The following is a 12513-nucleotide window of genomic DNA, read 5'->3' on the forward strand; positions in this document are numbered from 1 at the left end:
TTAAAAATTTGCCTACATTTAGAGCTTTACTGTATGACAGAGGGAAGCAGAGGTATTTTCAAGATAGGAACACCATAAGCAATAAGTTATTTTTCCTGTAACATATTCATGTAACTAATTATGAAACACAAATTTGAATAATTTTGATATTAATCAATTAATAACACTCTAATATACAACCAGTAAAATTATCTGAATTGCTTTAAGAGGAGGAAAAGTAGTTACTTAAAGTATAACTAAAACTAACACAAAGGATTCTTAGACTTAAAATAATCATGGTAATTTAGTAACTTCAACATCAATATAGAATTTTTAAAACATTGTGCTTTTAAAAATACAAGGAACAAGGCAAATAATTCAAAATAAACCTATAGCTTTACTACATGACAGATGAGAGTGGAGATAAAATTCAAAATGAATGTTAATTTTTTTAAGAAGTCAAATTTCTGAATGACTGATTTTCTCCCCATTGGTCCTTTCATTCTGGTTTAGCTGCTTAATGTACTATTAATAATGTGCTGCATTCTTTATTGTCATAGCCAAGTCATAGAAATGCTTTAAGAGGAGGAAAAGTAGTTACTTAAAGTATAACTAAAACTAACACAAAGGATTCTTAGACTTAAAATAATCATGGTAATTTAGTAACTTCAGCATCAATATAAAATTTTTAAAACATTGTGCTTTTAAAAATACAAGGAACAAGGCAAATAATTCAAAATAAACCTATAGCTTTAACTACATGACAGATGAGAGTGGAGATAAAATTCAAAATGAATGCTAATTTTTTTTAAGAAGTCAAATTTCTGAATGACTGATTTTCTCCCCATTGGTCCTTTCATTCTGGTTTAGCTGCTTAATGTACTATTAATAATGTGCTGCATTCTTTATTGTCATAGCCAAGTAAATGATCACAGTCACTGTAAAAAAACTTAATGTAATGTGAGGGGAGAAATGTGTAACAAGAACCCTCTATGGTGAATAGGTATGAGACATCTGTTGACTAATCTTTAATCACATATTGGATTTTAATGAAAGTTTCCTGCCACTGCATATATTGTCTACGCAAACAGTTTGTGTTGGTATGCTTAATCATATTTTGTCAAATGATTTTTTGGCATTTGAAAGAAAGACTTGCTTTAGAATGCTGTGAAATTTGAAAAGAAATATCATTAAGTACAAGGCGTCTGAAATGGAACTATCGCACTACAAGATTACAATCATCATTTACATCCAGTTCTGTTGCAAAAAGTCAGCCACAGAATGTCACCAAATCATGTGTACAGCTTTAGGTACAAATGTTGCAGCATATGACACTGTGAAGGTTTGGTAACAAAAATTCAGAAACAAGGACTATAACATTCAAGAAGCAGAGTGCTCTGGCCGTCCTACTGATGTTGATGAGGCATGCTTGTGAGAACTTGTGGAAGAAGATCAGTATGCAACCACTCGAGAGCTTGCTATGAAGTTAAACATTAGTGCCATGTCCCTTTGTCGTGCTACACATTGCACAAACATGATGTAAAAGTTCAGTGGCTGAGTGCCACATGAGCTGACTCAAGCAGATGGCAAATGTGTTCGGGCCTGCACTAATCTGCTCGAATATCAACACAACGACAAAATTCTGGACCAGATCATCACTTGTGATGAAAAGTGGATTTACTTCATCAACAGAGGCCGAATAGAACTTGATCTGATTCTCGTGAGCCCGTCAGCAGCGTTGCAAAGCACAATTTAACTGACAAAATGATCCTGCTTTGTATCTGGCAGGATTGCCTTGGTATTATCCACAAACAGTAACTGAGAAAAAACCCTGGACAGTGAGGTGTGCAGCAAGATGCTGATCCGTGTTGATGCTGCTATTAAGGAAAAACATGGATGAGTTCCGGCACAAAAAAGTAATGTTCCATCAAGGTAATGCAACACCACATGTGTCTCCATTCACTGGCTGGAATCTATACGGTGTCAGATGGGATCTTCTGTCACACCCACCATACAGCCCCGACATCGCTCCTTCGGACTTCTACCCTTTTTCACACCTGAAACTACATCTTGCTGGTGCTATCTTCAGTTCTGCACAAGAGGTCTGAAATGAGCTGATCTGTTTTTGGACTCGTAGCCACCAATTTCCTGGGATGAAGGCATTGAAAAACTAACAAAACATTGGCAGAAAATCATAGATTTGGGTGGTGATTACTTACTTTACTAAAGATATTGTTTTCCCACCCCCCTCCTCCTAACTTTATTAAGAAATTTTTTGGTGGAAAACCAAATATCTTTCATACCATTACCGATCTTGTCAGCATTAAATTATGAAATTTTAGCCAGTATATTCTCTTTATCTGTACCCTAAAAATTGTTTACAAGAGCTTTGACAAAAAATTGCATAATATAGTTTTTCAGCTTAAGATACAATAATTTTAGTTTTGCTTTTTGCCTAGTAAAGGAATTATATATATGTGTGTGTTTGTATTCCTAGGATCACTAATGAAATAACATTGAAGCAAATGAATAAAATAAATTTTGAATAAAAAGAGGAATTTTACTTCTTGCTAAAATACTAAACATTTTATATATCACAATGCCACATTTCATTTCTTTTTGTAATGATACGTAGTTTACATTATAATGTTTTCTTTCATTCCTAAGAGGGGAAGTACTTTGAAAAAGGAAAGCTGTCTCGTATGTACTTCAATATACTTTTCTATTTTTCAGAAAGAGGGGATTAAATAAATATGGACTATTTTACAATTTAATGCCCACCCCCACTTATAACAAAAAAAGGGGGCCACAACTTTACAGACACAGAAAATTCAGAAAAATCTACTTTGCATTATAAGAATTAAAAATTGACCAAATAAACAGAATATATCAACTTACATAATGCAAAATATTAATACTTACTGTTCAATAATAGCAGAATTTTCTGCAGCTATTTCCCATAAAGATGAATTCTCATTCTTTAAATTCTGCAACCTGCATTTGAAAATGAATAGCATCATCTTAATACTCTTACTTGCCTTTAATTTCTTTTATTTACAAATTAACTCAAAAAAATCTAATTCTTATAAACAACTTCAATGAAACAAGTTAATCAGCATATTATCTAACAGGTAGGTTTAAAAGCTACCAAAAACCAGGTATAAATTATCTGATTATCAATATTTATTCATCATTCGTCAAATTATTTTACAGACAAAAACTTTTCAAATGCACAAGAAAAAAGAAATTGGGATTTTTTATTCCTGTCATCTGAAAACAAAAATATGTATACCCTCACTACGATAAAGTGACATTTATGATAAATCATGTAAAATTTTTAATTTTTATCAAAAGATGATCTCAAAATGTTGCTTATAATAAACAGAATAAAAATCTTTTTAGAATTTCTAATTTTAAAGAATGGGTTTTTCACTATGAGAATTTGTAGTATAAACACATTATATATATATAATAATGGCTGGTTATAATTGAACTTCTTCTATAAACAGCATCCTGCAGCACAAACAGATGAACATAATGCAACGAAATTTTGTATATGGGCTATACACGAGATGCGCTCAAGGAATTTCGAAAAAACAATTTTAGTTCCAAAATGTCTACCAGAGGGTGCCTTTCAGGAAAAAAAGGAAATTTAACATGATAAAAAACCAAAACGGTATACAGAAATAATATTAGCATTTATTGAATAATTTCTGATCACCTTGTCATCGAACCACATTAAATATAGGTCAGGGAGATATAAAAACAGTTCAGTTTGCAGAAACACGAAAAGATTAGGACAAAATTGCACAATAGGAGCAGTTGTTAATTGTGCCCAGGACGATGTAGGGATGTAGGTGCTCCACGTGACCACCCTCATTCACCTGCAAAATTTCAATTCGATGGACAGTGTGTTCAATAGTAGGTTGTAATTGAAGCTTTGCATATTAAGCATTATGGAGTTGTATGAAGCTTTGCATATTAAGCATTATGGAGTTGTATAAGTCATTCACCATCTTGCACATCTTGCACTGGCGAACATGGTGGCCATGGATTAGGAACGGAGAAACTAATAACGCATTTTTCTGTAATGTGTTGGAGCAATAGTGCCTTCACAGACCCATGGATATGTTTGGGCACACCATCCTACATGAAAACGGTCGACGTAAGGACCCAGCTTTGCTGTATTTGAGGCACAATAATCGTCTGCAGCATGCCATGGTACCAACAGCCCATAACGGAACATTTGACAGGCCCACGTTCACTGGTTTCCTCAAAGAAGAATGGCCCAAGGATGAATGCAGCCATGAATGCACCCCAGACAGTAACCTTTGGAGACTACGGGAATTCTAGTGTGGATCCACGGATGTTCCACAGCCCAAATGTGGCAATTCAGTGTGTTGACTGTCCCTTTGAGGTAGAAATGAGCCTCCTCGCTCCACAAAATATTCCAAGGCCATGACAGATCTACAGTCATTCTAATGAGAAAACTGACTGCGAATGAGAGATGTTGTGGCTTGTCCCTATCAAGCAGCCCCTGGATATGGCGGATATTGTATAGGAAGTAGTGCATTATGTTTCTGAATACTTTTCGAAAATGCTGTAAGAATAGCCTGTCTGTCGAGAAACTGCATGCATGCTACGGCCCCAAATTTTGATGTCTGTGACTGTGCGTCAACAGTTGTCTTGGTGGCATCAAAAAGTGCCGGAGTGACATGTTTACAGCCTCTTCTAGGTTGAACTCCTAATTTCCCTGTCTCTTCAAATCTCTTAATCATGGCCCGGATACCTTTAGTAGACATTTGTCCACGCCGTAGGTTCTTTCTATGATGAAATTCACGAACTGCAACAGAAGCATTCCCCTTGTTTTTGTAAAACAGCCTCACCAACAATGTACGTCCAACTAAAGAGACTGTCATTAGTACAGCCGGAAACATCAACTTAAACATCAGCTTCCTCTTCTTTCTAAGCATGCAAATCTGAACACTTTTCTTCTACAACTGACAGCTTTTACCGGTTTTGCATTTTATTACTCATAATTCTTGTTCTGGACATAATTCTGTTTCTATATTCCATTTTGTTCCTGAAAAGGCACCCTCTGGTGGACATTTTGGAACTAATAATTTTTTTTTTTCGAAATTCCGTGAGTGCATCTCGTGTATAGTCCATATACAAATTTTGTTGCATTCTGTTCACCCGTTTGCTCTGTCTGATGCCACTTATAGAGGAAGTTTAATTATAACCACCTGGTATATACACATAGGTATTTTGAAATTTTATAGTTAAGATACTATTCTGAATAACAAATGGCAAACATTAAATGAAAAAAAAAATTTACTTTGTATAATTCATTGATTATAGTTCTCTGCCTTTTAGATATACCATATTTCCTTTAACTAATTTTATTGATCAAAAATCAAGAGCAGAAAATTATGCAAATAATTTCATTTCTGAAGAACATGGTCACAGTAAGAACATAAAACATTACAAGTAGTCATGAATAAACTACTGCTAAATATCACAATATTATTTCTTTAAAGATTATTTCTTTTTAAATATTATTTCTTTTAAAAGAAACCAACATTCTTTAATAAGAATGTAGGTTTCTTTTAAAGAATTAACATTACAATTAATACAATATCTGATGAATGCTGAACTAATATCTGATGGTAACCGGAGTCAGACAGCACAATGTGTTCCACTCAGTTATGTTGTTACAACTCAGTTACCTTGTTACAACTCAGCTCCATTACAAATGAAATAACATTACAATATCTGATGGATGCTGATCCAATATCTCATGGTAACTGAGTCAGACAGCACGATGTGTTCAACTCAGTTACCACCTCACATGAATGACACTTGACCACAATTCCCAAGACAGACTTTGGAGGAATGAAGGAGAAGGAGGTGATTCAGCTTTCAAAAGATCGAACACATCAGCAGTAGATAAAGCTACAATGAGATGGAATGTAAAAAATAAAAGTACGGGTAAGTCATATACTTTGAAAGTTTCTTAAATGTGAAAACACCTGCTCTGTCCAGGTAGCTTAATGAAGAATTTAGACAAAATATGTTCCAAATAATAAATGGTAGAGAAAGTAAAAGAGATGAAATGCTAATACAGAACTGCAAATACAAATTGAATATGCTGAATAAAAATAATTAAGGAAATACAATTTACCAATAAATTGCCCTCACAGAGAAAAAATATGCACAACAAAGGGAAAATATATGCAAGGCGGGCAATATGCCAAAGAAATATGGTATATACATGGTAGAATGGACAGAATAGATTAAATACATTCTGCATGATCTTTAAAAAAAATTTATTTGTGACTGCAGATTTAAGCAGAATTTTTTGCAATATAGCTTATGATCTTAACTCTATGATCTAACAGATCTTACAGGAGGCCATAAATTCAAATAAGATTTCAAGCACTTACAAGTAGTCAAAAAATTCTTAATTGCAGTAAAATGGACATTGTAACATTGTTTGGACTTGTGCGTCCAACAGTAATTCATCAAAATATTTACCAATTTGCATATATGGATATTGCATTATCATACCTAAGAATTTCAGGTTAAACAATGATTTTAAGGAGAACTAAAAGTTGTAAAAAATTACAAATTTTAGTTTATGAACAACTAAAACACAGATGAAAACAGCATTATATTCGATGTTACCAAACATAAAATTCTTTAGACAATGTTTACAAATTACACATCGCTACTATCAGCTAAGTTGTATTTCACAGATATTTGTTGAAATAAATAACGCTTATGAGCAATTCAGATAGCTGGTGTCAGATAATTCAGTTTCTACTATAATTAATTGTTATTTAGTATTTAATTTAATGCAATTAAAATATTCATTCGTATTTGGCATTTCCTTGATTTCCAGAGTAGGAATGGTCATGCTAAATTACTGTCACCCCCACTGCATAAAGTGATTCAATATCCATTAATGGTTAATTTTTTTAAAGGTTTTTCTTTAATAACATGTAACCTCGAATATTTCTGCTAGATTTTATGCTTGTCTATTATTTAGCAATACATTTTTTCTTTTTTTTTACTTACTGAGATAAAACATTTCGATATGATGAATGCTTTGGTTTCTTTTTTGGATATTCATGATTTGTCAATGAATATTCTGTCTGAGACTTTAACTCTTGGGAATGATTGTTCACAGCTGTTTCACATACTCCTACTGATTTCAAAGATGATATTATTTGTTCACTAATATTGAAAATTTCAGATTCAGCCTGAAGGGAGAAAAAAAACTTATTACAAAAATAAAATTTGTAAATAAAAATCATAAACATTTAAAGTACCTATTAAAAGGAAAATTGACAATTACAAGTGAAAGCAGCCCATACAATAATGCACATTTTTTAATAATAAATTATCATTACACTATTGGTAACAGTACAAAATACAGTAAAAATAATGGTTTAAAAAAATCAAAATATAAACAGCCTTTTCCAAAAATATGTTATGCATTAAAAGTTAGAAAATTTACAAAATTTCAGTGAAAATTATTTATGAGCATTTTTATAACTTGATAATTAATGACAGCCAAAAATTAGCTATTAAATTATATAATCAGGAAAATTTTAAATAGACCTTCATAAAATGATATAAGCATATATAAGTCATTACATAATAATACACCTTACATCAAGTAAAAAATTTGATAAGTAAATGAAAAATTTGAATAAAATGATACACATCAGAAGCCACAGTATAGAAGTAACCTTTAATGTATACTGTAAATGATGTAAAAGAATATAATTACAATTCAAAATAAATTAAGGATCATAATATGAAATTCAAAAAAAGAAATCTATTAAATGGCTTTTTTCACTTCTTTATATTTACTCATCTGCTTCACAGAAAAATATTTGACGTTACGAAATATATCGTTCATCATTTCTTCTATTAAGACTGTAACAGCAATATACAAGTGATTATCAAAATAATGGAAGCACCTGTGAATAAAAGTGACATTTAAGAATGCATTTCATAAGCAATAAAATATAATCCTAGCTATTTTTTTTAAATATATATATATATATATATATATGAGATGTATATATCATAGTAGTAAGAATGCTTTAGTAAAGTTGTATAAGTTTGGATTTTTGTCAGAAGCCTAAAATGTCAGACCTCACAGAGTTTCAAAGAGGCCAAATTGTAGAGCCCAACTAACTGGAGCAACTGTGACTGAAACATCTGAGGAACTGGGCGTTTCTAGAGGTACAGTGTGTAATCTAGAGGTACAGTGTCTACAGGTAAGTCATGACAACATACACTCAGCTCGGCAAAGCAAAATAGTGGATGAAAGGAAATGCTGAGTGAAAGACCAACAGGTATTGAAGTGGATTGTAATGTCTAAAAAGAAAAGAACTGCAGCCAAAGTTACTGCAGAGCTCAATCAGCATTTGGATTCTCCAGTGCCAATAATTCCAATCAGAAGGCACCTTCATAAACAGAATATTTACTGCACAGCAGCAATTCCCAAGAAACTTGTCACATGTGTTAATGCCAAACGTTGTCCACAATGGTGCCACAACCACAAAACCTGGCTGATTGATAAGTGAAAGACAGTTATATGGTCAGATGAATCATCTTTCACACTTTTCCCTAAAACAGGTGGGTGCAACTTTAGAGAAAACCTTCACAAGTATATGACCGTGATTGTCTCCTTACAACTGTCATACATGGAGGAGGATGAATCATGGTGTCATGGTTTTCTGCTGGCCCAATCGAACCCTGCAGGGACGGATCACTGAGGAGAAGCTTTAACTGACCAGCTCCATCCTATGATGCAAATTTTGTTTCCTGCAAGAGATGAATTTTCCAGGATGATAATGCTCCTATTCATGCAGCAAGATTTGTCCAATCATGGTTTGATGAACCTGAGGATGAAGTGAAACATCTACCTTGGCGTGCTATGTCCTCCAACCTCAATATAATGGGACCACTATGGTCTGTTATAAAGTGTTTGATCTGGAATCGATATATTCCACCAGTACCTCTTCCGGAATTTTCACAATATCTCCATGAAGAATGCTACAATATTCCTCTATACACGATTCAGCACTTATATGATTGAATTCCCAGGTGAATTCAAGCTGTATTGCATGCCAAAGGTGGTCCTATGCCATATTAATAAAGAATTCTTAATATATCTAGTTTTTTCATTACTTTGATAACCACCTTTTTATTTACCACCCCCAAAAAAACTATTTGTAAAATAACAAAAATTTAATGCGGTTTAAAATTATTTGTATTATTTATTTTATTAAAAGAAAAAAAAAAAAACTGTTTAGTATACTAACTTTAGCTTGCACAACAGATAATGGCTGATATTTTATTTCTTGATACTTAAGAATGATTAGATAAAAATTAATTTCTAAACTAATCCCAAATGAAAACAAAAAAAATCAATCATTGTTTTATTTTAAAACTAAAAATCAGATATAACTAATTTTTTTTAAACTTGAAAACTTTTAAAACAAAGATCTTAAAGTGCCTTATATGCTTTAATGCCATTAAACTTAGTCAAATTGTACCCTTAATTACTAGATTGATATTGGTTGTATCATTCTGACATCAAAGTGTGTCTAAGCCTTTTATTTCTTTTACAATTTTTTAAAATAATTTTATGTAACTTTTAATCAATTTACAAGAGCACAGCTAAATATTTACACAGCTAAATATTTAGCATCATTTTAGTTTAAAGTAATTCTAAAGCCAATTTCACCCAAAATGTCTACTGATATATTTTTTTACACTACTAGAATTCCCAAATCAATCATGCCTGCTAGGTTTATAAACATTCAATATGACCATGAATTTTTGATAGCTTTTACCCTTTTAAGGATATAAATTTTTTACCTTTGTACTCAATATAAACTGCTCAATCTTGTTAGCAAAATTATCTATTATTTACTAGAAAAAATTACTTTCCAGCAAAATCAGATTTTATAACTAATTTTTCCATTTGCTAATTATATTACTTCAATAAAATAAAAATTTTGGGTCAATATAAATTCAAAAACAAATGATATATATATTTATATAATAGATACTAAATATGTGCAATAGTTTGGGATCAAATCTAAGTTAGAAGGTGTTGTATCATAAATTATAATATGACGTTTAGCTTAAGAGAGCTTCTCCTGACGCATGCGCTGTTCGCGTTTATCCGCGCAGTGAATGATGACGTAACTGTTTATTACATATGTATGTATATGTATACCATTCTTACTTCTTCGTCCTTTCTCTCTGCTGTACGCAACTATGTTTAAGTTAATCTCTGTCATTAAAAATGTTCATTGATATTACAATCTATTTAGGCTCATTTATTTCTTCAATGGTTATGGGCCCAGGAACGTTTCAACTGTGCCTAATTAGCAAAATACTTATTTTAAAATGAACATTTTGAAGTTTTCGAGCATTGAACTCTTAAGCCTAATTCAGTGCAAGAACTGTTACGTCTAATCAACGGTAAGAACTGATCAGCGTTCAGTTAAGCCTATTTTTATAGCACTCAATCTTGTTTTTTGGCTGTGAGAGACTGTATTACATTATGTCGCATTTGACTACTATAGAAAAGCTCGGAAAAGATAATTTTGACAGTTGGAAATTACAAATAGAAGCAGTATTGATTAAAAACGACCATTGGGATTATGTGACCGGTAAAACGCTAAAACCTGCTGAAGGAACCGAAGACGAAAAGAAATGGCTCCAAGCTGATCATAAAGCTCGCGCAGATATAATTCTTGCAATTAATCCTAGTGAACTGTGTTATATAAAGCATTGTGTGACATCAAATGTTGTGTGGAATAAACTCAAAGCCGTATATGAATCGAAAGGACCTGTGAAGAAGGCTACATTATTAAAACAGCTTTTATTTAGAAAAATGGTGGAAAGCGAAATGATGTCTGAACATTTGAATAATTTCTTCGAAATAGTTGATAAGCTTAAACAAATGGAAATTGACATAGCTGATGATTTATTATCGATTCTTCTGCTCTATAGTATTCCAGAAAATTTTGAAAATTTTAGATGCGCCATCGAATCAAGAGATCAGTTACCTAGTCCCGATTCTTTGAAAATCAAAATGTTAGAAGAATGGGAAGCAAGAAAAGGGAAAACATCTCAAGATTCACAGAATGCATACTATACTGATTATAAAAGAAGAAATCAAGAACAGAAGAAAAATGAAAAATGGAAGGTAAATTCAAACAAAAATTTTCCTGCTGAAAGAAATTTTCGAAACTTGAAGTGTAATTACTGTTCGAAAATTGGGCACAATTCATCTGAATGCAGAAAGAAAATAGCTGATAGAAAATATGCGCAATCAAATAAGGGAAATCAAGGTTCTATGATGGCTTCTAATTATGAAGAGCAGATTAGTTTAGCTGTAAACAATGCTTATCAGAAGACCTCCTCATGGTGCTTAGATAGTGGCTGGACATCTCACATGTGCAATGACAGAAGGTTATTTTCAGAATTTCACCCTCGAACGAATTCAACCATAAAGTTAGCAGTTGACAAAACAGCAAAAATTACAGGAGTTGGAACTGTCCTTATAATAATACCTAATGGAAATAAGACAATTAAACTTACGCTCAAAAATGTGTTATGTGTTCCGGAATTAAAATGTAATTTGCTGTCAACATCTAAAGCTACTGCAAATAATCGTTCCAGTGATTTTTACAGAACGACATGCTAGAATAATAGAACCAAATGGATCTATACTAGTGCAGGCTATTCGTCATGGCGATCTTTATTATATACATCCAAGCACTGAAACAGCTGCAATAGCACAGGTAAGTGATTTTGTAAAGTGGCATCTTAAATTAGGTCATTTAAATGAGTCTGATTTGAAAAGACTTAAGTCTGATAACATGGTTAGAAATTAAAATTTTAATAACACTGAATCTCTAAAAGACTGCAAAGTCTGTATCCGAGGTAAACAAACTGTGCAACCTTTTCAAAAAGAATCAAAATTTCAAAGTAATGAACTACTGAACTTGATTCACTCAGATTTGTGTGGACCTATGAGAGTCCCATCCCATGCTGGTTCGCGCTATTTTGTTACTTTTATAGACGGAAAATCGCGTTATGTCGAAGTCAGTTTTCTTAAAACTAAAGATGAAGTGAAAAAGGCATTCATTAAATACAAAGCTGCGGTCGAAAATCGCCTAGAAAAGAAAATAAAAATCCTTCGGACTGATAACGGTTTCGAATATCGCGGAGAAGAATTTAATAAATATATTCAAGAATGCGGGATTAAACGAGAATTCTCTGCACCAATGACTCCTCAACAGAATTCGAGAGCTGAACGCATGAACTGCACTTTAACTGAAATGGCCAGATGTTTGTTACTACAAAGTAATCTTCCCAATCCTTTTGGGCTGAAGCCTTAAACTGTGCTGTTTATATTCGTAATCGTTGCCCAAATCGAAGCCTGGGAGTAAACAAAACACCTTATGAATTATTTTTTGGCATCAAGCCAAC

General features: G+C 32.7%; 1 protein-coding gene across 1 annotated transcript in view; it reads right to left on the minus strand.

The window, feature by feature from the left end:
• IKKepsilon (I-kappaB kinase epsilon) overlaps nucleotides 1-12513 on the minus strand; it is a 90661-nt gene that overhangs the window by 4961 nt on the left and 73187 nt on the right. Inside the window, exons 18-19 of the mRNA XM_035353019.2 lie at nucleotides 7060-7244; nucleotides 2902-2973 (exon numbers count right to left, since the gene is read on the minus strand). Of these exons, the coding sequence (XP_035208910.1) occupies nucleotides 2902-2973; nucleotides 7060-7244 (257 nt within the window). The remainder of the gene's footprint in view (nucleotides 1-2901; nucleotides 2974-7059; nucleotides 7245-12513) is intronic.

Source organism: Stegodyphus dumicola, chromosome 12, assembly GCF_044657685.1.
Source record: "Stegodyphus dumicola isolate Sdum_Otavi_A_Nest chromosome 12, ASM4465768v1".
Lineage (NCBI taxonomy): Eukaryota > Metazoa > Arthropoda > Arachnida > Araneae > Eresidae > Stegodyphus > Stegodyphus dumicola.